This window comes from Hippopotamus amphibius, chromosome 7 (genome assembly GCF_030028045.1).
Source record: "Hippopotamus amphibius kiboko isolate mHipAmp2 chromosome 7, mHipAmp2.hap2, whole genome shotgun sequence".
Taxonomy (NCBI): domain Eukaryota; kingdom Metazoa; phylum Chordata; class Mammalia; order Artiodactyla; family Hippopotamidae; genus Hippopotamus; species Hippopotamus amphibius.
The window spans coordinates 78,580,873-78,606,980 of NC_080192.1; the positions used below are offsets into that span (position 1 = coordinate 78,580,873).

General features: G+C 47.6%; 1 protein-coding gene across 3 annotated transcripts in view; it reads left to right on the plus strand.

Moving 5' to 3' along the window:
• Positions 1-23,409, plus strand: part of NPAS2 (neuronal PAS domain protein 2) — a 180,284-nt gene extending 156,875 nt beyond the window's left edge. For 2 of the 3 annotated variants that reach the window (XM_057740923.1, XM_057740925.1), the window contains 8 exons: positions 1,707-1,796; positions 8,277-8,423; positions 14,161-14,358; positions 16,283-16,458; positions 16,796-16,888; positions 20,097-20,262; positions 22,057-22,220; positions 23,037-23,409. In XM_057740923.1, the coding sequence (XP_057596906.1) occupies positions 1,707-1,796; positions 8,277-8,423; positions 14,161-14,358; positions 16,283-16,458; positions 16,796-16,888; positions 20,097-20,262; positions 22,057-22,220; positions 23,037-23,094 (1,092 nt within the window). In that variant the 3' untranslated portion in view covers positions 23,095-23,409. Of the gene's footprint in view, positions 1-1,706; positions 1,797-8,276; positions 8,424-14,160; positions 14,359-16,282; positions 16,459-16,795; positions 16,889-20,096; positions 20,263-22,056 lie in introns of all 3 variants that reach the window. The other variant, XM_057740924.1, reaches the window with a different exon arrangement.
• Positions 23,410-26,108: the final 2,699 nt, after the last annotated feature.

The window sequence follows — 26,108 nt, forward strand, 5'->3', positions numbered from 1 at the left end:
GGCCTCCTGAAAGCACACCAGTAGGATGCAAAGTCACTGATGTACCTACCACGCTCCCGTTGTCCATCACCATGGAACAAACCACACCAAACTCAGTGGCATAAAGCAACAATCATTTTCCATGTTCACGGATTCTGGGTCAGGAATTCAGAAAAGACACAGCTGGGGTGACTCCTCTCTGCTGCCTCGTGTGGGAGGCCTCTCCTGTCGGGGCTGGGAGGTCCACATCTCTGGTGTGTCTGCATCCCTGGCTGATGGCTGGGCGCAGCTGAGAACATCCTCTGTTGACTTGCATGGGCCTTTCCGTACCATCCTCCCAGGCTGGCTCCTGAGTTCCAAGAGGAAATATCTGCAGAGGGACTTCTCATGAGAGCCAGGCAGAAGTGCATGGCTTTCCATGACCTTGCCTTAAATGTCCCACAGTGTCGCCTCCACCATCCCTCTTGGGCAAAGCAGTCACAAGCTCACCCACAGAGAGGGACATAGACCTCTCTCTCAATGGGAAAAGTGTCCCCAAATTTTAGGGGCCACATCCACATAGTTGCCAAGTACCTCCTACCCGTCCATCACGGACCCTTTGGAGACGGGAATGAGGTGTCCTTTTCCTTCTTGCCATCACTGTAGAAGTTACGCCCACCCTGCTGGAAAGCTTGGGCAACACATTCTATTTTCAAATAGAACATGATAAAGACCATTTTCTTTGTCTGCAACCACCTTCTGACGTGCTTGTGGGCTGTGACGGCCGTTCTTCCGCTGTTGGCTGTCCGCACAACTCTCTCTGCCACTGTTGGTGGCACAGTTCTGTCCCAGCTGTGCAAGGGAACAAAACTGGGGGAACCAGAACCAGTCCCTGGGATTCTCACTCAAAGCAGGTCTCCTGGTGCCTCTGCTCCCCATGTTGTTCTAGGGACAACTTGCCATTGGGACTGCTTTTTATAGTCCCCAGGGCCTGGGGCAGCTTTGGGGTCACTTCAGAAGAATCTTCTTACTTTTGTTTTTAAAGCTCTCAAGAGCCTCACGAAGCCGGGGGCTGCATTTCTTGTTTCTACACATTGTCCCTCAACCCCCAGCCCCCTGCCCACTGAGTGATTGGGGCACAAGGTCTGGGACTCAGCGAACCTTGCAGGACTCTCTCCACCAGATTGCAGGCAGAGTCGGGTGAAATTGCCGCTGCATTCACTCCCTGGGTGAGTCAGCAGATAGAGACGTGCAGGACGCGTCTGTCCCTCTGCATTTTGCATTAAGCAGAAAGGTGGTGCAGAGCGACATTGGTTACGAGTCCCCATTCCTTCTGCTGGACAACACAGCTACGAAAGTATCAATTTGGGAGAGAAGCAACCAAATCCACCAAGAATGGAGCGTAGAACAGGAGGCACGGGTGGGTGCCGTGGAGATGCCCAGCTCCTGCCAGCGGCAGCGGCCCTGCAGAGAGCACCGTGGTGGGAGGCTTCCGGCCCGAGTGCCCCCGGGGCTCCGCGCCCTCCACCAGCCATGGGTCACCTCTGACTCCATGCCCTGCAAGGGCAGCAGCTTGCGATTCCACCTTTCTCCAGGGAACATATACCTTCCAGAAGTAAGCGATCCACTCTAGGGCAGAAGGGCCTCTTTGAAGCCAGAGAACCCAGCCAGCTGAGAGACAGCGCCCTGTCCTTTGTGTACCGGCCCAGATGCTGTGTTTGTCAGCAAAGCCCCTCTCCCTCCCCCAGGCTCCCCTGCCTGCCCCAGCACCCTGTGACCTCGCACAGCAGCTCCTGCCTCAGACCATCTTGCAGAGCCCACCTGCCCCCGTGGCACAGGTGAGTCTGGGACTCAGGGCAAGGGACGCCCCCGGGGCGGCACTTCCCTGAGACAGGATGCTAGAGTCCTCTGGAGAGTGTGGGTGCACTGGTGCCGATGTACAGGCTTGACACCAAGTCCCCCCAAACGGGACTGTTTCTCCCCACCTGCAGGTGGGGCGTGTGAAGCTGTGGACATCGCTCCTCCCCCGTCCTTTCCCGCCATTGTCCCCTCCATCCATCATCCTCCCATTGATCTCCTCCAGCGTCTGTTTCTCAGTCCTTTTAACAATCTTTCTTCATCTCTCTGCCACTTTTCCGTGTTCCTCTCATTTTTCATGGCTCCTAATTGGCCACGATAGTTTAGAAAAGGTCTGAAGGAAGCCAAATGTCATAGGAAGACTTTGCAAGGATTTAAAAGCTCTGAGTCCAGTATTATAAATACCACATTTTAAAAATAAAGGGTCAGGGCTTTGCTGAGTAATTTCTTCCTTGTCTCAGCAACGTTCAGCGAGTTACTATTTGGGTCAGTTAGGGCGTGAGTGTGAAGGATGCAGAGCTGCTTGTGACACAGCCCTCGCTTCTGGACTCGGAGTTCACAGAGCGAGCTGGACATGTAAACAGAGGAACCACCATGGCAGGGTGTGTGTTTTTATAGAACCAGTAAGAAAATATTCTGCCTACAGAAGTTCAAGAGCAGTTGAGCTGACTGGCCAGACCTCCGATTTCAGTTCTTTTATGAGATATTGAATTTGCCCCCTCTCTGGTCACAAGGGGGTCCCAGGGGCAGTTCACCAAGATGTGTCCCTGGCCACACACTTGCCAAAGTGTGGACTTCTGTCTTGCTGCAAATCCGTCACCACTGATGAAAACCTTTTCGGAACATACGTCCATCCATTAGCAGTAGCCTCATGTTTTCCTGGAATAAGAAAGACACATGCTGCTAGCACATGCTTCTTGCCTGAGTTAAGCTTAAGTAAGGACGTAAAACCTACCCAGCCAGTTGGCTGTCTCAAATGATGTACGAGGGTGAGTCAAAAATTATCTGCACTCTGGCTGTAGAATTTATTTTTATTCACTTTTAGATAAGACAAGTACATCATTTTTTGACATAATCTCCTTGCTTTTCAATACACTTTGTCCATCTGTCAACAAGCTTTCCTATTTCCTCATTAAAAAGTGTTTCAGGCTGAGCTGCGAGCCACGAATGCACCACTGTCTTCACTTCTTCATCAGAAGTGAATCTTCGTCCTCGTAGGGCTGCTTTCAGCAGACCAAACAGGTGAAGATACGATGGAGCAAGATCAGAACTATAGGGAGGATGCTTTAACACCTCAAAATGAAGTTTTTGCAGAGTGTTGACAGTGTGGGCAGAAGTGTGTGTATGTGCACACCCTCAGACCACAAAAAACGAATCACTGCACGCTGCACCGCAGTTACAAATGAACTGATGTAACACATTCACACCCGCACAGCAGTGACTGGGGAGACAGCAGCCTTGAACAGAAAGCACTGATAAGACAGTGCAGCCAACAGAAGTTTTACTATAACTGGAGTGCGGGTAATTTTTGACTCACCCTCGTATGTTCATCCTCATTAGGAAAAAAAAGAAAAAGAATTTTTTTTCCTCTTCAAATTTCCAAGGCACATTTGGTAGAAAATGAGTAACTTCTTCAATCCAAAGCCCCATGAAATGAGAATTCCTTCAACTTGTGGGTCTTGCATTGTAAAGAATGCCTTTGTTTTATAATAAGTCATGGTGTGATAAAGGCCCTTTTGGAATTCTAATTTTTCATATGTTGAACCTAATTTTTTTTGAACCTAATTTTAATTAGCAGTAACAGTTCTTAGTCTCTTAGGCAGATTATACTTAATAATAACTGTATTTTTTTTATTGGACTATAGTTGATTTACAATATGTGGTTTTTCTGTGTGTGGTTTTTTGTTTGTTTTTTGTCTGCATTGGGTCTTCGTTGCTGCACGTGAGCTTTCTCTAGTTTCAGCAAGCGGAGGTTACTCTTCATTGAGGTTCGAGGGCTTCTCTTTGCGGTGGCTTCTCTTGTTGTGGAGCACGAGCTCTAGGCATGTGGGCTTCAGTAGTTGTGGCTCACAGGCTCTAGAGTGCAGGCTCAGTAGTTGTGGCTCTCAGGCTTTGTTGCTCCAGGACATGTGGGATATTCCTGGAGCAGGGATCAAACCTGTGTCCCCTGCATTGGCAGGCGGATTCTTAACCACTGCCCCACCAGGGAAGTCCCAATGTTGTGTTAGTTTTTACCGTACAGCAAAGTGAATCAGCTATATGTATACATATATCCCCTCTTTTTTTGGATTTCCTCCCCATTTAGGTCACCACAGAGCATTGAGTAGAGTTCCCTGTGCTATACAGCAGGTTCTCATTAGTTATCTTCTTTATGCATAGTATCAAGTGTATATATATGTCAATCCCCACCCCTCCTTTTCCCCTTGGTATCCATACATTTGCATTCTATTTCTGCTTTGCGAATAAGATCATCTCTACCATTTTGTTAGATTCCACATATATGAGTTAGTATATAATATTTGTTTTTCTCTTTCTGACTTATTTACTCTGTATGACAGTCTCTGGGTCCATCCACATCTCTGCAAATGGCCCAATTTTGTTCTTTTTTTACAGCCGAGTAATACTTCATTGTATATACGTATCACATCTTCTTTATCCATTCCTCTGTTGATGCACATTTAGGTTGCTTCCATGTCCTGGCTATTGTAAACAGTGCTGCAGTGAATAATAACTATATTCTTTATGATGTTCTTGTGTAATGCTGCCCTTTCAAGTCAGATAGTGCTTCTCATACCTACTCATGTGAAATAACGGTATGCTACAATTCTCTCTCTCTCCCCTCACTGGTTATCACTGTGGTGCCCTATCCTGGGAGGGGGACAAAAATAAAATCCAAACTCTGGGAAGTGGTTATCTGGGTAAGTGATGGTTTTGCTTTATAGTGTGTTGCTAACGTGTCTCTAAGTTAGGGTAGGCCTCTTTATCAAAAAGGCCACGATCAAGAATATAGCAAGAGACTCATGCTTGGGTGTCCTGGAATGCCTTATGAAAATAAGAATAATACTAGAAGTAACTAATACTCATGAAGCTCCGTGCTGGCCCCTGGCTGACCACCTCACTGTTTCCCTTGGGAGCCGATGGGCAGCCCGGAGCGTCTTCCCCTGGATGTGGATGTCATAGCCTGAACAGTCTCCAGACTTTATAGAACCCAGCACAGAAACTTTTGTCTTTTGTTATTTTAATTGAATGCCTGATATAGCTCTTCTTTCTCAATCGAATTCTCTTTCAAAATCCCAGCTGCTGCTTTGATGAGTGAGATTCTAATTGAGACTTTTGTGATATGGTCTAGTATAGCATAGGTTTTTTGTTTTTTTGGTTTTTGGCGGCGGGGGGTTTTGGCTGCATTGGGTCTTCGTTGCTGTGCGCAGGTTTTCTCTAGGTGTGGAGAGCAGGGACTACTCTTCGTTGCAGTGCATGGGCTTCTCACTGTGGTGGCTTCTCTTGCTGCAGAGCACAGGCTCTCGGCATGCGGGCTTCAGTAGTTGTGGCGCATGGACGTAGTTGTTCTGAGGCAGGTGGGATCTTCCTGGACCAGGAATCAAACCCGTGTCACCTACATCAGCAGGTGGATTCTTATCCACTTTAGCGCAGGTTTTTTTTTTTTTTTAAATAAATTTATTTATTTATTATTTTACTAGCTGCGTTGGGTCTTCATTCTGCGTGCGGGCTTTCTCTAGTTTCAGCGAGTGGGGGCTACTCTTCATTGCAGAGCACGGGCTCTAGGCACGTGGGCTTCAGTAGTTGTGGCTCTCGGGCTCTAGAGCACAGGATCAGTAGTTGTGGCGCATGGGCTTTGTTGCTCCGCAGCATGTGGGATCTTCCCTGACCAGGGCTCGAACCCATGTCCTCTGCATTGGCAGGCGGGTTCTTAACCACTGAGCCACCAGGGAAGCCCTAGCGCAGGTATTTTTAAATGCATGTTTCGCAGCAGAATTTTTTTAATCAACATTTTTTCTTGATTTACAAATGTGTTAATTTCTGCTGTAAAGCAAAGTGATTCACTTATACAAACATATACATCGTTTTGTATACCTGGCGTAGTGGGCAGGTGTTGCTGGCAAAACCTCTTGGCCACCCCCGCTTCCTGAGATTCTGGGTTCACACTGCAGCCCCACCTCGCTCTGGACCTGGAGCAAGTCACAACCTTTCTTCATGGCGTGGGTGTGTGGCAGAAAGGTACAGCGTCCTGCTCTGCTGGTTTGGGGTGGCAGCTGGCAAGAGTGGGTCTTCACAAGTGGCAGCACCTGCCACCTTATTCTTCCTGGTTCTTTTTCTTATTATTCTGTTGTTCCAAAAATGCAGTCAGTGATTCCATTCTCTGGTTTATCCTTCCTGTATTCTAACCTCTCCCTATCTCCCTGCATTTCCATTGATGGGAGGTCAGAGGGCAGAAAGGAAAAGAGACAGTCTCTGGAGGTGTTTGTCAAACACAATGTGCAGGGGCTTCCCTGGTGGCGCAGTGGTTGAGAATCCGCCTGTCCATGCGGGGGACACGGGTTCGATCCCTGGGCCGGGAAGATCCCACATGCCACGGAGCAGCTAAGCCCGTGCACCACAACTGCTGAGCCTGTGAGCCACAACTATTGAGCCCACGTGCCACAATTACTGAAGCCCATGTGCCTAGAGCCCATGCTCTGCAGCAAGAGAAGCCACCGCAATGAGAAGCCCATGCACCGCAACAAAAGAGCAGCCCCCACTCACCGCGACCAGAGAAAGCCCATGCGCAGCAACGGAGACCCAACACAGCCAATAAGTTAATTAATTAATTAATTTTAAAAAACACAATGGGCAAGAAACAGATTGTTGGGATGGAAACTGAGAGAATGCAGGAAGAAAAAAAAACAAGGAGGGGGAGGGAGAGGAGGAGGGGGATGGGGTAGACAAAGAAAAGAGCAGAAGCCCAGCCCAGCAAACTCACTTTCCTCAATAAGCAGGAGTCACCAATGGCCCCAAATTGCCCAGAGCTGGGCAGGCAGCACAAGGAGTGTCAGCTTCACCTCCCGTCTCATGATCCTTCCTGCCCACCCCCCACCCCCCACACACACACACATGTTTTCTGCAAGCAAAGAACCTTGTGTCAAGGTAGACAGGTGACACAGGGCAGAGATCACCCGGGACATCTTCCTAAAGCCAGCCTCTGTCCCAGGAAGGAGTCACGTGGTGGGAGGAAGGGTTAGGGTTCTTGCACGCAACAGATGTCAGTGCTCCTCCTGCATGGTCATCTCCGCCAGCAGAACCCTTGGGGTGCACGTACAGTGATCGTACTGCTTGTCTCCTTAGTTCTTTTTTACCCAGATTTCCAAGAAGTGCAGGGGCAGCCTGCAAGTGAGCCTGGGGAAGGGAGGGAGAGTGATGAGGCTTCCGTGGCCCCAGAAAGGTTTAGAGTACCATCAATTCCAAGCTTGGGACTTCCCTGGTGGTCCAGGGGTTGGGACTCCACGCTTGTTTGTGAATTGTTCCAGAAGAGCCCTGATCAGTTTTAGGATAATGATAGGACCCAAAATTGCATGTGAAGCTGTCACATACAAATCATCATGCCCTAGATAAGTGAAAAAAGGGAGGCGGGCTCTCCAATGCCCTGCTTTTTTTTTTTTTTGAGATATAGTTTGTGTACAATACTATATGTTACAGGTTTATAACATAGTGAGTCACAATTTTTAAATGTTACATTCTATTTATAGTTATTGTACAATATTGGCTGTATTCCCTTTGTTGTACAATATATCACTGTAGCTTCTTTATTTTATACTATGATAGTTTATACCTTTTACTCCTCTATCCCTATCTTCCCCCCCCACCCCTTCCCTTTCCCCACTGGTAACCACTAGTTCCCTATATCTGTGAGTCTGTTTCCTTTTTGTTATATTCACGCGTTTGTTTTATTTTTTTAGATTCCACATGTAAGTGATCTCATATAGTATTTGTCTTTCTCTGATTTATTTTCACTTAGCTTAATACCCTCCAAGTCCATCCATGTTGTTGCAAATTCTCGTGCCCTGCTTTTGACATTCCTCTCCAAAACCATTTGTCAATCTAACCAAATTTGGAATATCAGTTTGTAAGCACTGCACTGCTTACAAAATCATGTCCTGATTCTGTGGCCCTCCCAGACTACAGTGCAATAAATTAGACCTGCAGGTTCCCATGGGCCTAAGAAACGCTCACAGGGGGGCGGAGTGCAGGGTGGGGCGGGCCACCCAGTCCTCATCCAGAACCCCTGCTCCCCGGCAAGCTGCCCATCAGTGGGTCACTCATCGCAGCAGTGGGTCAGGGATACTGCAAAGGGCGGGTTAGGAATCGGAAAGGAAAGTGCCCAGGGCCACTCAGACCAGCAGTAACATCTGTCTGCAAAGCTGAAATAACTCTTTCACTGGGTTCTGTGTTTTGACCCCACCTTCAAGTTTTCAGCACAGCTCAGCATGTTCCAGACCATCAAAGACCAGCTGGAGCAGCGGACGCGGATCCTGCAAGCCAACATCCGGTGGCAGCAGGAAGAGCTCCACAAGATCCAGGAGCAGCTCTGCCTGGTCCAGGACTCCAACGTCCAGGTGATGCCCCTTCCCCGGCCAGTGGTGCGACGGGCTCTGTCCTCCCTGCCGCTCTGTGATGTGTCCTTATCCACCCTTCCAGGGCAGGCAGGACTTTCTCCAGAGTTCTCTGTGCTGCTTTATTGAATCCTGCCTACTAAATATATCGAAACCTCCACCAATGAAGTGTGAGGAATGAATCCCACCTCCTCCATCCCCAGCTCCAGGCCAAACATGAAATTCACATGACATCCTTTTCACTCACTGCTCACTCTGTTGGGCACGTGTTTCCTGTGTCACATGCCCTTTCTTTCATGTGTTTGGTGGTTGGTCACCCTGCAGTGAGGCCAGCCTCCTTCCTATGGGGTTCTGAACTCCCAGCCACCTATGTACTGCTTTCCAAGTACGCAGCCCAGGCTGCTCACAGAGAGGTAGAAGTGGGTCCACTCTTTCCTCTCATCCAAAGCACGAATAGAGGGAGATAACGGAAAAGATCTGTGCAACCTGCCCCCTGCGAGGGAGAGGCCGAGGAGCTGGGGGCTGGAGGTCAGCACCCTGGCACCCCAGGCCACCCCACTGCAGCATAGCAGCTGGGGCACTCGGCCTGCTCTGACAGCAGCTGCTTTTAACTGTGACCCCGCCCCACCCCGACCCCCAGACGTCACGCCTTTGAATCCTTTTGAGAGGTTCTTTTTGGAGGAAAAACTTTATATATTGGATCTCTTTAAAGGATAAATTATGTTTGCCAAGATTCACTTAAATCAGTCTAGGACTATTTTTCTTCCAAAGTGCATTCTTTGGACCCAGCATTTGATTGTAAATGTAGCCGACCTTGGAGTCTGCCCTGAGAGAGGTGAGTACTGGCACCCTCTTAGGGGAGACAGAGGAAGCAGAAGAGGCCCCTGGGGAAAATGGCTGGAGCACTTGCCCTGTCGCCCCCTCCCCTCCATTCACACAGATCCTCCTGTGAGCACAATAATATCTGGGTGCAGCCCTGAGCTGAGATGGACGCAGGATGGTGCAGAGCTGTTGGGCAGCCTGGATACGCCTAGAGCAGGTCATCCTGCCTCCCTGGGCCCCCACAGGTATTCCCAGCTGCAGGCTTTCCAGATGCTCAGGGCTCCCACGCAGGCCTCTCTGCCCAGCCGGGCCCCTCTGATCCCTTAAGGCAGAGGAGCCTGGTCAGTTGCGGTGTGCCTGCGCAGTGTCCCTGGGCCACCCAGCCCCGCCCACAGCCCTGCACCCCGCCCACCCCTCAGCACCTCCAAATTGCCGAGGGACAAGAGTGCAGCATGTCTGTGCAAACACATGGAGTCATCAAGGTGTCAGTCCCTTGTTACTCGTTCTTTCCGGGCGGTCGTATTTTCTCACTGATCCAGGGTCCGGGATGGCTAGAACTCCTGACTCCAATTATTTAAAGGGACTTTTTACAGTAACAGGAAGGGGGCATTGAGCCAGAAACTGCCAAAAGCCAGGTAGGCGGACGAACACCCGCCTCAGAGCCGGGACTTTTCTATTTTCAGTGTTAAAGCGGAACTCTAAAATAACAGGGACGCGAGGCTATACCTCACAGGGCATGAAGGGTTATTATTTTTCTTCCTCCTGACAGTGCATTTGCTTGACCCCCAAAGTCTAGCACCTGGGCTTTGTAAGGGATGACGTGGGAACCAGGCCTCCAGGGTGTTCCTCCCCTGATTTGTTCCCTGTGACCTTATCTTTGCAGTGGAATTTTCCAATGAACTTGGAAATCCACAGACAGTCAAACCAGAGAACGATTCCTCAAGGACTCTTTCTTCATGTATTTTTGCAAGTTTAAGGATTTAAAGAAATACGTTCCAAAATGTTTAGCCAAAATGTGGTGTTTAAAAAAAAAAAACATGTGAGTCAAGCATAAAAGATAAGCAGGTAAAAATTGCTCCACTCCTTCCCCAGAAAAGTGGGAAGATAGATTAAAAAAGAGCAAAGCATTGATAATTGCTGAAGCCTAGGGTTGACACATGGGGTTTCATTATACAATGTGTATTTTCTGTATTTCTGAAACATCCCGTAATAATAAGTATTTGTAAAGCTAAGCAGATAAGAATAATGAAAAAACACATGTGAACGTAGGATTGGTTTGCTCTGGAAAATTAGATGCATTTTTTTTCCTCTGATGACTTTTCCCACTTGAATTAGGAAACTGTTTTTCTCATGCTTTCTATGAAACGGACCCCAGAGCGCTGTTAAGAAGACATCTTCTTAAAACATACAATTCTCCTTTACTGTCACTAAAGCAGAGGCGAGGATGGGCACAGTAGCAAATCTCCCCCCACCCCAAAGTCCTTTATCCCAACTTCAGCGGACTTTCCTACCTATTCCATTGGCTCCGAGCTTTCATTGAGACTGTGTGCGTGAGATGCTTGCTAAGTATAATTTTTTTCCAAAAAAGATTGGGTTATGATGGAGAGGTTCACAGGCTGTTACGTTTGCACCTAGATGTGGTCATGAAGGGCACTACGTAAAGAGCTGTTCTGCTGGAAAGCTGTCACCCCCTGTGTCTGTGGGAGCCTGCTTTTTTTTTTTTTTAATTGGAATATAATTGCTTTACACTCTCGTACTCAGTTTTTGAGGTACACCAAGGTCAATCATCTGTATTTATATTTAATTTATTTTTTTATTTTTTTATTTTTTTTAAATTTAATTTATTTATTTATTATTTTTGGGGGGGTACACCAAGTTCAATCATCTGTTTTTATACACATATCCCCGTATTCCCTCCCTTCCTTGACTCCCCCCTCGAGTCCCCCCCACCCTCCCCGCCTCAGTCCTCTAAGGCATCTTCCATCCTCGAGTTGGACTCCCTTTGTTATACAACAACTTCCCACTGACTATCTACTTTACAGTTGGTAGTATATATATGTCTGTGCTACTCTCTCGCTTCGTCTCAGCTTCCCCTTCACCCTATATTTAATTTATTTTTGAGAGCATTCGTGCCCTCTACTGGTGACTCAAAGAAATACTGAGAAGAACATCAGTGACAATGGCAAATGTGTTCTTTGGTTCTTTCATCCATCCTTTAATCCATCCATCCATCCTTCCACCCTTCCTTCCATCTCTCTGTCCACCTCTCTATCCATCCATCCACCCACCATCCATCCACCCTCCATCCACCCATCTGGCAGACACCCATTAGGTATCAGGCACTTGGTTAGGTACTGCGGGGATACAGAGATACACAGGACACGGTTTCTGTCCTCAGAGAGCATACATCAGTGGGACAGAGTAGCAGACCAAGCAGTCTCTGCTATAACACAAACATAAACAGTTTCCCTTCTTTGAGCAAAAGCTTAATTTGTTGATTCATTTATTTATTCTATTCATTCATTTCTCATTCATTCATTCATTCCTTTGCCCAAAGAGGCAAAGGAGCAAACGGAGCTCCTTTTTTTTTTTAATATTTATCTTTGGCTGTGTTGGGTCTTCATTGCTGCCTGCAGGCTTTCTCTAGTGGTGGCGAGCAGGGGCTACTCTTTGTTGTGGTGCATGGGCTTCTTAGTGCAGTGGCATCTCTTGTTGCAGCACGCAGGCCCTAGAGCGCGTGGACTTCAGTAGTGGTGGCTCATGGGCTCTAGAGCGCAGGCTCAGTAGTTGTGGTGCACAGGCTTAGTTGCTGTGCGGTATGTGGGATCTTCCCAGACCAGGGATCAAACCCATGTCCCCTGCATTGACAAGCAGATTCTTAACCACTGCGCCACCAGGGAAGTCCCAGGAGCTCCTTCTCTATTTTAAATATTATCATTATTATCTGACATTTATTGAGCACTTAGTATTATGCCTCAGCATAAATCCCATTTACTGTTTTAGGAGGTATGTGCTGTAATGTCACTGTTTTGTTAGTGAGGAAACTAACAGTGACTGAAAAGTTTTGACAGTTGCCCAAGGTCATACCCCTAGTATGTGGCGGGGTTGGAATTTAAAGTCTGTCTGATTTAAGCTAGATTATACTACCTATCATACATAAAGGTTGCATTTATTTCAACTCTAATCAGAAGGTAAATTGTATCCCACCAGAAAAATGTTATGTTATTTAGTTTGAGTATTGGGTTTTTGCTGAAGTGTAAACTACCCTGTGTGCTACAGACAAGCTGGGTTGCTGAGATTGGGTAAAACACTAATCCTAAACATTTGGGTATTGGGTCTGAGACGATAGAGACCCAGAAGGTTCTTCTTAACTTCTAAAGTGACAAAGAGCCCTCAATCAAAGCTGCAGGCTTTTCTGGTAGGGGTGGGGAGTAAAGGAAAGTAGGGAGACCTGGTGGTGTGGCGGGAAGGGCACTAGATGGGAACCTCGCTTGGGTCTCTGGGAGATGACTTGACATTCCCTATGGAGCAGGTGTTTGAACTAACTGATTAAGCGTCTGCTTGGCGTGATTTCACATCTGTTGTTCCAAAACCACTCTGTCACTAAGCAAATGTCGATATGTCAGTTCTATACTGGATGTGAGGTTATGCTACACTGAGTACAGGAATTGGGGTTAAAGCTCCAGGTGCTGGGAGGGAGAGAGCCTTAGCCCTCAAAGCTAAGAGCCTAAAATGGGGTGGAAACCTGCTTGTCAAAAAGCTGATGCAGATAATACCAGTTTTTTAGTTATAAGTCTTAGGTTTAAGTTATTATTGAAATTACTAAAGTTGTTTTTCTTAAGCCTTTAGAGTCAATTCATAGATTATATTTTATTTCCAAATCCACTGATTTGGCTAAAAATAACAATGCTTTTACTTGTGTTTGTTCACGTTCAATTCATTTATAAATTTAACAAACGGTAAATAATCAACATTCTCTACCAACGCCATTAATTTGCAGATTTAATATATCTGAACCTTTCAAACATTTCACGTACCTAACAAGGCAGACTTATAAACCTAAGAAGTAAAATCTTTCTGGGCACTTCAGGAATTCTTTTAAATTGAATACACCAAACTTATAAACGAGGTGGATCAAGGTTCTCATAAGCACTTAAAGAGTCTTTATAAACTTGATCAAATTCTCTTAAACCTTTCCCATTAAAACTACCAGGCTGATATATCACAGCCTGTTGAATGTCTGAGACATCTTACATAACAAATAGAGACTACCATGGTGATTGTAAAACGTATTCTTAGACATCATTGTAAAGTACATGGGCTCGATGTTATGTCATCCTTTGGATTTATTTGCCTTCCCAGGAATGCAGAGGCAACTAGTTAACCAGAGCAGATCTGTCTTCTCAGCTGGAAGCTGGGTGGAAGATGCTAAGCGCAGGATGGGTACAGTCTGTGGTCACTGGTCAGAGATGCAAGACCAGGCACAGGTCCTACTGCCAGAATGATGCGCGCCCACCACCCCAGCCCTCTGCCACCGTGATTGTGTCATTCCTTCTGTTCACAAGATGTTTCTCCTTCTAATAAGAAACTGATAAGCCAGTCCAGACTAAACAAGCACATCAAGTGACATATCTGGGTCTCAGCATCTTTCACACCGTTAGACCCCAGTCGCTAGACCAGAACCTTTTTGAGGGCAGAGTCAGCAGCCCTCCAACCTGCTGCCTCTCTGCAGGCGGTACACTCTGCTGGCGGCATCGAAAGCACTCCGCGTCTCCGTGTCCAGTGGGTGAACCTTCCAAGGCAGATCAGAGAGAGCGAGAAAGCTGCCCTTTTGCTGTGGACAGGCCGTACAAAGAAGGTGCAGGCCTGTGAAGGCACCGTGATCGCCGCCTTAAAGGTGTTCCTCTTCTGCTTCCAGATGTTTCTGCAGCAGCCAGATGTGTCCCTGAGCTTCAGCAGCACCCAGCGGCCCGAGGCTCAGCAGCAGCTCCAGCAGAGGTCGGGCCCAGGCCCCCAGCCCCAGCTCGCGGCCAGCCCTCAGCTTCCGGGGCAAATGGCCTCTGCCCAGGTCACAAGCCAGCACCTGCTCAGAGACTCGAGTGTGATATCAACCCAGGTAAAGGTGGTTGTCACCAGACTCAGTCCTTGCCACCAGCAGACCAGTCTTCATGAACCAGAAACCTACATCCCCTATGATCAGAGCTGAATGACGGTGGTGGGGTTTTGCTTTTCTTTATTTTGTCACTTTGAAGTCCCAAGTTCTATTGGTTTCCTTCTGTGTTTGATCAGTATAATAAAATACCTTAAAGGTATAATGCAGGGAATTCCCTGGCAATCCAACCGTTAGGACTCCCTGCCTTCGTGCTTTCACTGCTGAGGGCCGGGGTTCAATCCTTGGTCAGGGAACTAAGATCCCACAAGCTGTGCGACGCAGGAGAGAAAAAAAAGAGCATCTTTATTTAAAAAAGAAAGAAGAGGGTATCACGCGGCTGAAACTTCAGCTCTGATCCTGAGCTGAGCTGGAGGTGGATGTGGCCATCCCAGACACTCAGGCTGAGAGCCGCACGTCCCCACACACGTGTCCTCGGGGCCCAGCGTCGACTCCTGGTTTTAGCCGTTATCAGTGTGAGCACGCAGTTATCCACTTCTGCTCGCCGCTCCTTTCCTCAGGGCCACCGTGCTCCTCCCTGTCCCCCAGCTTCACCGTCAAGCCTTGTCCTCACAGCCATTACCACTTGCGACAAGCCACCAGTGGCCTTGCAGTCTGGCAGTGTCACTAGTCAGTCCATGGCACTTGAATCCACTGGGATTGAGAAGTTCTGACGCCCCCGCTTCCAGATGATTACAGCTTGGAAGGCAGGATACATGCCCTCCTGAAGCCTCTTATATTCACACACGTAATGATGGATTCAGAAACATCTGCTAGGCTCCCGGGGAAGTGAAGATAAATAAGAGCTGTCCTTGACCCCAAGGAGCTTCTAGTCTAGCAGGGGCTCTGGGACGTAAACGTGACGTACAATAAAATATGGAGAAGTCGGTATATAAGAAAGTTTCTCCATCTTCACCCAGATTTAAGGGTTTTACTTTAAAATGCAGCCTTTTGGTTCTAAAGGTTAATAGGAAAATTAATGGAGGACGCTAGCCAAGAATATTCTGGAAAGGGAAAAAGCTGAGGAAAGATTTACACTACGTTCAAAGATTTTGTAAAAGCTCTGAGCATTAAAACGTGGTGTTACCATCATATGAATGGAATCAGTGAAACAGAGTGGAAGACCCCAAAAGCAAAGGCAAATGTGAGCTCATTCCCTCATTCATTTAGGATTTCACTCAACACATGTGCACCAGGTACTAAGTCCTAGGTAGTTGGGCGCAGCAGTGAACAAAAGAGAAAAGGAAACAAATCTCTGATCCCAGTGGGGAGAGAGAGAAACAAAGTGACGATTACAATGTGACAAATGCTGATGTGAGACCAGCTGCTGAAGGCGGGGGAGGGACTGGAGGCTCACTGAGAAGGCAGTATCTGAGCAAAGGACTGAACAGATGAGAGAAGAGGCATATCGGTATGTAGAGGAAGTGCAAAGGCCCTGGGGCAGGGGGTAGGCCTGGTAGTTATAGAGTCAGCAAGAAGATCCACGGGTCAGGAGTGGAATTTGTGAAGCAGAAAGTAGTTCCATTCAGCACACATTGGTGGCTTGCCTGCTGAGAGCCTGGCACTGTCCTAGCCCCAAAGGATTTAAAGAATCCTTGAGATGCTTACAATCCAATGGGGAAGATAGTCATAAGATCAAAATAACTCCATCAAGTCAAGGGAGGGAGGGAATACGGGGATATGTGTATAAAAACAGATGATTGAACTTGGTGTACCCCCCAAAAAATAATAAATAAATAAAATTTAAAACAAAACAAAACAAAACTCCATCAATAGTTATCAGGTCGTGAGGGAGCAGAAAGGCCAAGGTGGGTAAAAGAAAGAGGTTCTGGCGAGGTGACACCTGAGTTGAGCTGAAGGTTTGCCTTTCTTGCTGTGATGGTGGCTCCAGGGTCCAAAGCCATTGAGAAGCTCGCAGATGATGCAGGGGAACAGCCTGACGCCCCAGTTCGGCAGCACCATCGCTGTGCTCCCACCAGCCCTGAGCCTGACCACGCCTGCTTCTGCCCCCCAGGAGGCCAGCCAGGGCCAGCCCAGCCCGGACTTCAGCCATGACCGGCAGCTCAGGTACGGACCCTGTCCTAGTTGGAAAGATAACTGAGACGTAGTTTTACATCATTTGTTTCCGTTCTCCTTTCTGCTGGAGATGGAGGCAGAGTTCAGACCGTTAGCCTCTGCAGTTGATCTTAGCTCATGAAGCGGCACGACAGGGCTGGGGTCTTGATGGCCAGAGGAAGTGACCACCTGCTGCCCCCAAGGATGCTCTGAGGACAGAGCGGGCCCAGCAGGGATTTGGGTCAGCCAGAAAGGGCCCAGCCAGGCTGGGAAGGCGCTGGATCGGCGGTTGGGTCTACAGCTGGGGTACTGATCAAAGTTTCCCATTTATCTCTTCCTCTGCTCAAAGGCTACTGCTAAGCCAGCCCATCCAGCCCATGATGCCCGGGTCCTGTGATGCGAGGCAGCCATCGGAGGTCGGCAGGACTGGACGGCAAGTCAAGTAGGTGGCCTGGGGGTGGTGGTGGGGGGTAGGTAGAGAGACCACTGCACTGAGTGGTCCCAGGCTGGCAGGGTTTCACCTGCCTGGACCAGCTGCGTCCCTTGTGAGTCTGGCACTACAGTCAGGGTCCAAGTGTGCCCACACCCTTCGAAAGGACTCCTCTTTTTAGCTGTTCTTTCTCCCTTTGCCATATAAGAAGAGAAAACTGTCAGCATCCCATGCTGAGAACAGGACCCAAAGGAAACAATGAATTATATGCCAAGTTTGTCACCATCTCCCCATCTTTGCAGGACTAAGTGGTAACAGCCCAGGTAAATGGAGCCTTACCCGCTTCCAGAGGGCCCTCCTGCAGTTCCAGCAAGTTCCACAGGCACACTGAGCTCGCCTGCTCTTTGGTTCTGGTGCTGCACCCAGGACCGTGACCCCCTGCAGATGTGGGACCCTCCTGCCCTCCCAGACACGCAAGCTTCTCTCTGTCCTCTCCCTGGGCTCTTCACCTGCAACCCTCACGACCAGAAGCAGCTTTGCTTTGCCGTTGAATGACTAGGGACAAAGGTCACTGGAGACAGAGGAGTGAATATTTGAAAAGCTACTGGAAAATAGTTTCTAGCCCTTTGAAATGAAGCAGACGCCACTGTCTTATAAACACTGGTTTAATTTGTATCTGACGTTCACTGGGCCAGTGCTAGCTAATGTGGCCTGCTGTGCCCCCACGAGGGGTGCCTTCCAGCTATCCCCTGTGAGTCCTTCCTCCTTTGTCCTCCTTCAGTCAGTTATAAGAGTAACATCGGATGGTAACTGAGCTTTTCTGAGGGTTGGAGCCTGTACCTACATTCATGAAACCCTGTGATGGTGGTGATGGGGGGCGGGGTGGGGGTGGGGCGTGCTGTGCACTGCGGGGAAACCACCTGTGAATTCGCTGATGATGCTCTCAGTTAGGCAGAGGGGTGCGGGGGATGTTGACTTTGGTCTTTGACTGTTCTTTCTTAGTGATCCAAATAAGTGGAAACTAAGAATCTTGTGACATCGCTTTCCAGAGATGCTTAAAATTCAGTGAACTAGGGAAAAATGGAAATTCTTTCCTCTGGGAATTCTAAACTGCCGTTTTTGGTCAACCCAGTAATTTAGACCATCCCATCTCCCCCCAGCCTCTCTTCTAGACACGACCTAACACTCCATCTTCTAGGGTGGGTCAGAGTCTGCCTGCCACACACACAGGCCCCTTCAGGGGGATTTTGGGATCCCTAATGCCTGATACAAATGACCCATGTAGAGATATAACATTTCTAAAAATAGAATGTAAAATGGACTTCTCTGTAGTATCTTTATACATTTTTTATTTATTTATTTATATTTATTTATTTATTGGCTGTGTCGGGTCTTCTTTGCTGCGAGTGGGCTTTCTCTAGTTGCGGCGAGCGGGGTCTACTCTTCGTTGCGGTGCATGGGCTTATTGTGGTGGCTTCTCTTGTGGAGCACGGGCTCTAGGTGCACGGGCTTCAGTAGTTGTGGCACGTGGGCTCAATAGTTGTGGCTCTCAGGCTCTAGAGTGCAGCCTCAGTAGTTGTGGCGCACGGGCTTAGTTGCTCCACGGCATGTGGGATCTTCTCGGACCAGGGCTTGAACCCGTGTCCCCTGCATTGACAGGCGGATTCTTAACCACTGCGTCACCAGGGAAGTCCTCTGTAGTGTCTTTAAATATGTGTTCCTGGTCTGGGCTCCTCCAGAGCTTTCCCAAACAACCTTCTCCTTGTTATTGGACCATTTTCATCAACTACCATTTCTTTTTAAAAAGACGTATATTCTACATAACATAAAATTTACCACTTTAACTGTTTTCAAGTGTACAGTTCAGTGGCATTAAGTACATTCACACTGTTGTGCAACCATCACCACTGTCCATCTCCAAAACTTTTCCATTATCTCAAACTGAGGTCCTGTCCCCATTAAGCCCTAAGTCCCTATTCCTTCTCCTCCCAGTGCCTGGCAACTCTATTTCTACTTTCTGTCTCTATGATTTTGCCTCCTCTAGGCACCTTATCTAAGTAGAATCATACTGTATTTGTATTTTGTGATGGCCTTACTTCACTCAGTATAATGTCCTCGAGGCTCACCCATGTTGTAACCTGTATCAGAATTTCCTTCCTTTCTAAGACTGAATAATATTCCACTGTCTCTATAGACCACATTCTGTTTACCCCTCAGCCATCGACAGACACTTGGGTTGCTTCCACTTTTTGGCTATTGTAAAAAATGCTGCTGTGGCCATGGATATACAAAGATCTGTTTTGGTCCCTCCTTTCACTTCTTTTGGGCATATGCTCAGAAGCGGAATTGCTGGGTTACATGGTAATGCTAAGTTTAATTTTTTGAGGAAACTTCATACTGTTTTGCACAGCAGCCACACCATTTTACACCCCCACCAACAGTGCACAAGAGTTCCAGTTTCTCCACATCCTTGCCAACACTTGTTAGGTTCTGGGTTTTTTCATAATAACATTGTAATAGGTGTGAAGTGGTGTCTTGTTTTGATTTTCATTTCCATCTTCCTAATGACTGATGACATTGAGCATCTTTTCTCTTGCTTATTGGCCACTCGTACCTTTTCTTTACAGTGATGTCTGTTCAAGCCCTTTGCCCATTTTTTAAAAAATTTTATTTATTTATCTTTGGCTGCATTGGGTCTTCATTGCTGCTTGCAGGTTTTCTCTAGTTGCAGCAAGCAGGGGCTACTCTTCGTTGTGGTGCATGGGCTTCTTATTGCGGTGGCTTCTCTTGTTGTGGAGCACTGGCTCTAGGCACGCGGGCTCAGTAGTTGTGGTGCATGGTTTAGTGTTCTGCGGTATGTGGGATCTTCCTGGACCAGGGATTGAACCTGTGTCCCCTGCATTGGCAGGCGGATTCTTAACCACTGCACCACCAGGGAAGTCCCCTTTGGCCATTTTTTAAATCAGGTTGTTTGCATTTGTTGTGGTTGTTGAGTTATAGGAATTATATTTATATTCTGGATGTCGATCTCTTATTAGATATGATTTGCAAAGATTTTCCCAGCAGCCTTTTCACTGCGTGCATAGAGTGATGCACACAAGTTTTTAATTGTGATGAAGGCCAGTGTGGCTGTTTTTCTTTTTGTTGCTTGTGTACTTGGTATCATGTCAATAGCTTTTTTTTTTTAAAGGTCTTTCTTTTTCCATGTGTCACCAAACAGGTATCCACAGAGCCAGGCTGTGTTTCAAAACCCAGACGTGCACACCACCAGCAGCAGCACCTCAACCCCCGTCCTGCTGATGGGGCTTCACCCCAGCTTCCCCACCTCCCAGCCATCACCCCTGAAGCCTGCACAGGCCCAGCAGCAGCCTCCGCACTTCCTGCAGGTGGGGCCGGGCCGCACCCGGGGAGGGGGAGACAGGGCCGAGCCCCCAGCCCAGGCCTGACAGGCCCTTCCTCCCAGACTTTCAACAGGGTTCAGGTCCTCAGTATCGAAATAAGCCCCAGACAGAGTCGTATTTGAATCTTTATAGTTTCTAAAGTTTATAATGCTCAAAGCTGATAAAGTCTATGTGTATGTAGTGTGAGAAATTTAGAACCAGCTAATATGCCTCATGTGGTTATGTGCTAAAACGGTCCATTTTTTAGAAACTAATTTTTATTATGGTGTCTATTTTTTAGAGCAAAAATCAGACGCTGATTGCTATGTTTGTTGGACTTAGTGTGTTTATATTGCAAAGTCTCATACAAATATAAAATTAAATCATGTTTAAAGATTCATCAAACTTGCTTTAAATGAATGAGATAACGTTGCACGAAACTGGGGCTTTCCAGGAAAATGTGGGGCACATTTCCTTGTGGTCACTTCTTACTTCTAGCAAGTGCCACATACACTGGAAGGAAGGAGGGTGAGAGCCAGTGGCTGAGGGTTCAGATGGGACAGAAGCGTCTGCTGGTGCTCTGGCCTTCCCTCCCACACATGCCTGGGGCTCCTTTCCGCCCTGGCCGGACCCTGTCCTGTGGGGCCTCCTCCCCAGCCTCCAGCCCCCACCATGGGGCACGGTGTGACTTTCCCTCCCCTTCCCCACTCCTGCCCAGCTTGGGCACCTTCAAAGCCATTGGTGAGCGCGCAAGGGACTGCAGTGCAGAGTCCTCCTGGAGGTCTAGAATGTAACTGAATTCCAAAGCTATGGTATACTTTTCAAATCTCCCAGCTATGCCTGCCCTGTCAGTTCACAGGACCCCAGGGGTGATTTGGGCTGGGAACTGATGGGGTGAGAAGGCAGGGAGAGTCTGGGGGCGAGTTAGAGGCTGCCCATATATTCCTTCATCGGGAGCAACAAAGGTGTTTGCAGGTGCGTGTTCCACCCGAGACACGGGGCTCGGGATACGAAGGGCGCTCAGGGGCCCTGAGCGCAGGAGGACAGGGGACATCACAGAGAGTGGCAGGCCTGGCTCAGTGCGAGTGGGGCGCTAGCTGGGAGGCCGTGGTTGCGGAAGCACTAGGGGTGGGAGGAAATGCTCTGAGTGTGGGTGGCTGAGTGCAGGTGGAAGGACTGTGTTCCAGCAAGAGAGGCAGCCTGAGCCGAAGTGGAGGGACAGGTGTGCCTGGGCAGCTTTGGAAACCTAGCGGACAGGGTCACTTGGAGATTTCATGGGTGGGAACAGTGGGTGGTGAGATTGAAGGTTCCAGAGTTAATTAATGTTTGACCAATTAAAGTATCTGAGCTGCAAATTAGGATGCTTCCTGGTGGGTGCCGCCCCATGACAGTATTCGGAAGTAGTTCTGGAATCAGGGGCCACCGGTGAGAAGTACACAGACTGCATGGGTGCTTAGATGCTGCCCTGTCCATTATGTGCATGTGGTCTCAGGTTCCAGCATCCCAAAACACACAGGAGAGGTGGAGCTCCTGTGCATGTGTTCAGGAAACCATACCCCGCAGCCTAGGCCAGGCTGCTGGGCCAGGAGGAATCCGCAGGGCTGGCAGACAGCTGGGCTTCAGAATTCACACCCATCTGGCAGTGTCTCAGCTTCCTCTCTCCCCGCCAGGCCCTCCCCCAGGCCCCCATCGGGGAGGAGGGTCTTAAATCTGACCACATTTGCATCACCGCCCCAGCCATTCAGGGAAGGAGGCCCTGAATCACAGAACCTCCTCTGGAGCCGTTTCCTTTCTTTCCAGGTGCAGGCGCCAACCTCTTTGCACAGTGAGCAGCAGGACTCGCTCCTACTCTCCACCTACTCGCAACAGCCGGGGACCCTGGGCTACCCACTGCCCACACCTGCGCGCCCTCCCCGAAGGGTCAGCAGCCTGTCTGAGTCCTCAGGCCTCCAGCAGCCACCACGGTAGTACCCTGGTATCTCAGTTGGGTGACATCAGCTTTAACCAATGGACAGACAGGGAGGGGATGACCAGGGAGTTGGGGAGAGGGGTTTAAAGGACACCCCGGCTTTCGTGTGCACCGCATCCATTTCAGAGCTCCTGGTTGGTGACCACGTCCGAGTGCAGCGGCCAGCACATGGAAAGTGAGCAGGGATGCTGGCCGTGTTTCCCTTGCCCCTGTGCTTCACAGCCACACTCTACAGCCATACCTGGACGGGACCGCATGGTCCCCACGGGAGCGCATCACTCCGTTCACCTTAGCGATGGCGCATCTCGCTGCATCCCGCCCCGCCCTCACCCCCAGAGCGTGCTGGTCACTCCAGCCGCTGCAGCCCGTGCTCAGTGCTCATTGGCCTTCACTCTCTTGATCCTCTTTCCTCTGCATTGGAGAAGCACCCGGTCAGAGACCTGTTGAAGGGAGAGAATAAAGAGATGATTTTTTCCATTATTTTTAGATGATTGTTTCTGTTTTAATTTGCACAGCTGCACAAGGAGATAACTTAGACACCTTATGTTTTTAAAAAAAAGTCTCCTCTCCTGACTTCATTTGGAGAACCCAGTAACAAAAATATTCCACCAATCAGATTGCAAAGCTGGTCGTTATTAACCAGGCTGCAGCCCCACACCCTCTGGCCTAAACCCTAATGGAATGAGGCTCTTCACCCTACACAGTTCTGGTGGTCGTGTTTTTTGTTTGTTTGTTTTTGGGTTTGATTTTTTTTTTGCCCCCTGAATATAACACTGGACTGTTTCCTGTTTACTTCGGGGATTGCAACTAGGAAGGCGGACTCAAAGCAAAGCACAATCCTGCAGCTGACGTTCTGGAATTCTAGTTGAGCACTTGAGGACTGTGAAGGGGAAGGTTTTACCAGCCAGACAGGTCTGTGGAGCAGCAGGTCCCCAGGAAACCCCATCACATGCTGGCCCTTGGAGTAAGAATGCTGCATCTCTCTACATATTTTTCCTGATAAGACCGAGGATTGGATTTTCCTTTTCAAAATGCACTTTGCTTTTTTTGTATGTTTTGTTATGTTGAGATGTTTCTAAAGAAAAGATTTTATGTAATTATAAGACGAAGTGTAGTGAACTGTACAGCTGTTGTAATAAGGACCTATTTCTATATAAAATAAAATTGTATGGATTATGTGTAAATTATTTTGTATCTGAGACACCAATTCCTTTCCCAAATATAAGAGGATAAAAGTTTTCTTGTGTATTTCTGTGAGTGGACATTTTGTAATAAATTAACAAATTTGTACGATTTCCTCTGGAGGCAGTTTCTGTCCCTGGTTCTAGATGCATGCATACATCTTTTCATCAGTAAACTTTTTTTTTTCAATTTCAAGACATTTCTAAGGATAATCAAAGATATGGAAAGGTGGAGTAAGTAACTGCCGAGACCAGCTCGGCGACTCGAGGCGAGTGACGGGTGCCGCAAGCTTGAAGAAGACACAGACACAGACTGAAGACAAAAGTGGGACCGGGGGGCTCAAGACCTCTCGAATCAAGAGCCCTGCTGACTCATCCCAGGTTGCTTTTATTGAGTTCGTAGGCTAACATTCTCAGGTTACACTCATAAACAATCAAAGGCCTCACATGACTGAGGCAATTATCTTTGTTTACTTCCTGGGTCTGAGTTGAGCAGGTGTGGATTTGAGCTGGGGGTGGAGAGCAAAACAGCCCTGGGGGCAGGAGACCTCTCTCAGATATTGGGGGTCTGTGCCCCACCCGTTTTGGCCCCTCTGCGACTGTGCCTGTCTTAGGTTGTTCCTCCCTTGAGGAATCCTACCCGTCTTTGGCTAACCAGCCATCCCTCAGGACCAAACAGGGTGATATTAGTCTCCACGCCCCGCACCCTCAGCTCCTCCACTGCTCAAGCAGGACATTCTGAATCCCATTGCTCGGCCCACATACTTCAACATTTTCAAGGTTTCAAAAAGGTTCCAGAATGTCTTCCCACAAGTAACAAATAAGCCTTAGGTTTGTTGACCTTGACATATGCCTCAGCCTATCAGGATCCTGATCTTTATTTTAAAGATTGTGCCAGAGGAAAATAGTTCATTGTATAGAAATGACAGCAAAACTAACAAAACCAGAAAAAGTTTCTGGAAACATCTCCACCTTAGAGACACAGGTAATCTGTGGGGATGACCAAGCTGTTATCCACCAAAGCAGGCATAGCCCATAATTAAACTCACTTCGGCTGGGATTGCAGGGGCTCTGCCTGCCAGCACTTAGGTATCAGTGATGCACCCAGGGTTGATGTGTCTGTGTAGAAGATATGTCCACATGTCATGTGGATGGGGGAGATAGAGCAGCAGCATTTGCCATCAGCAGACATCCCACCTTTCCCATGAGGCTGCAGCACACTGGCACAAGGGTGCCCTGGCACACTGTGATCAAGCATCCTTGAGATGGCAACACTCAGCAGAGCCCTTTCTACAAGCATTGGCCCAAGAGAACTAAATTCTTTTCCTTGCTCCATCGCTAGAGCTCCGTGCTTCTACCTGCTTCCCTGTAAAATAGGGAAAGCTCCTCTCTGTTCTCTGGCCAGGATCAGTTTCAGTTTTCGATGGCATAAGAGGCTGCCATGTAAAAACATCAAAAGGAGTTTTATTATTCACATAACTGCAATATTCCTGAAAAAAGGTAAGTCTAAATATTCTGCATATGTTAGGATCATTTACTCGTTAAACAAAAGGAACCAGAAATGGACCCTCTTTTTAAAACAAAAAGTCTGTGACACTGGATTACCTATTTTGTAATTTAACTGTTTTGTAAATTCAGAGGTTTACAGATCTGATTTTTCTGTAAAAGAATTTGTATTTTAATTGGCTGTCAGAATCTGCCCTTCTAAGTAGAACAAATTTCTTAATGGAAACAGTGTATTTCTTGTCCTAGGGTTTTCTAGCTGGAAGCCATTAGAAAAGGGTGGAGTATGTCATGCTGCTAATTTAATTGAGTATTGCTTAAACCTTACGCATGTTTAGAGTCTGGATAAACTCAGAAAACTCTTATTGGGTAATATTTCTTTAAACCTACATAACATCAGGGGAAGTTTAATCCCTAAGCTTTTGATTCATTTAATTTTGCTCATTAAAAGACTGTTTTGCAACCCTGTCCTCTTTCCAGAAAAGCCATGACCTTTCTATTTGGAAAATTATAGTCTTGGCTCACCAGAAGTGACTGAAATGTGAACTCTGGAATACACCAAGTTTTAGAGGATTTTAAACTAAACTAAAATGTATCTTCTGTCTCTAATGGCCACTAATGTCCATTACATTAATTTAAAAATTTTGTTTATACAGGCAACATGGTGAACTGGTCAACTATGAGATCATTCTAAGCCATGACATGTTGGACTCTCACCGAAACTATCTGGTAAAATGTGGGTGTTGGGTAGAAAATTGCTTCAATTTCTTTCTTCACTTTATGTGAAGCCTGAAGGTTTTAAAGTCAGCCATTAACAGGGAGATCAACTCAATGATGGGTGATGACTTAGAGGGCGGGATAGGGAGGGTGGGAAGCAGTCGAGGGAGGGAGGGGATATGGGGATACATGTATAAATACAGCTGATTCACTTTGTTGTACAGCAAAAACTGGCACAACAGTGTAAAGCAATTATATTCCAATAGAGCTTAAAAAAATAAAAATAATAAAGAATTAAAAAATAAAGTCAGCCATTAATAACTTAGACAAATAACTAATTTGGACCCTCCAGAGAAATGGCATATGTGGCTTTTTGGACACACATGTGTGAACTTCATACAACACCTATGTGCAATAGTACAAACAATAGCTACTTCAGTAAGCATAATATGGTTGACTAAATAGCTGAAATATACAGCCTT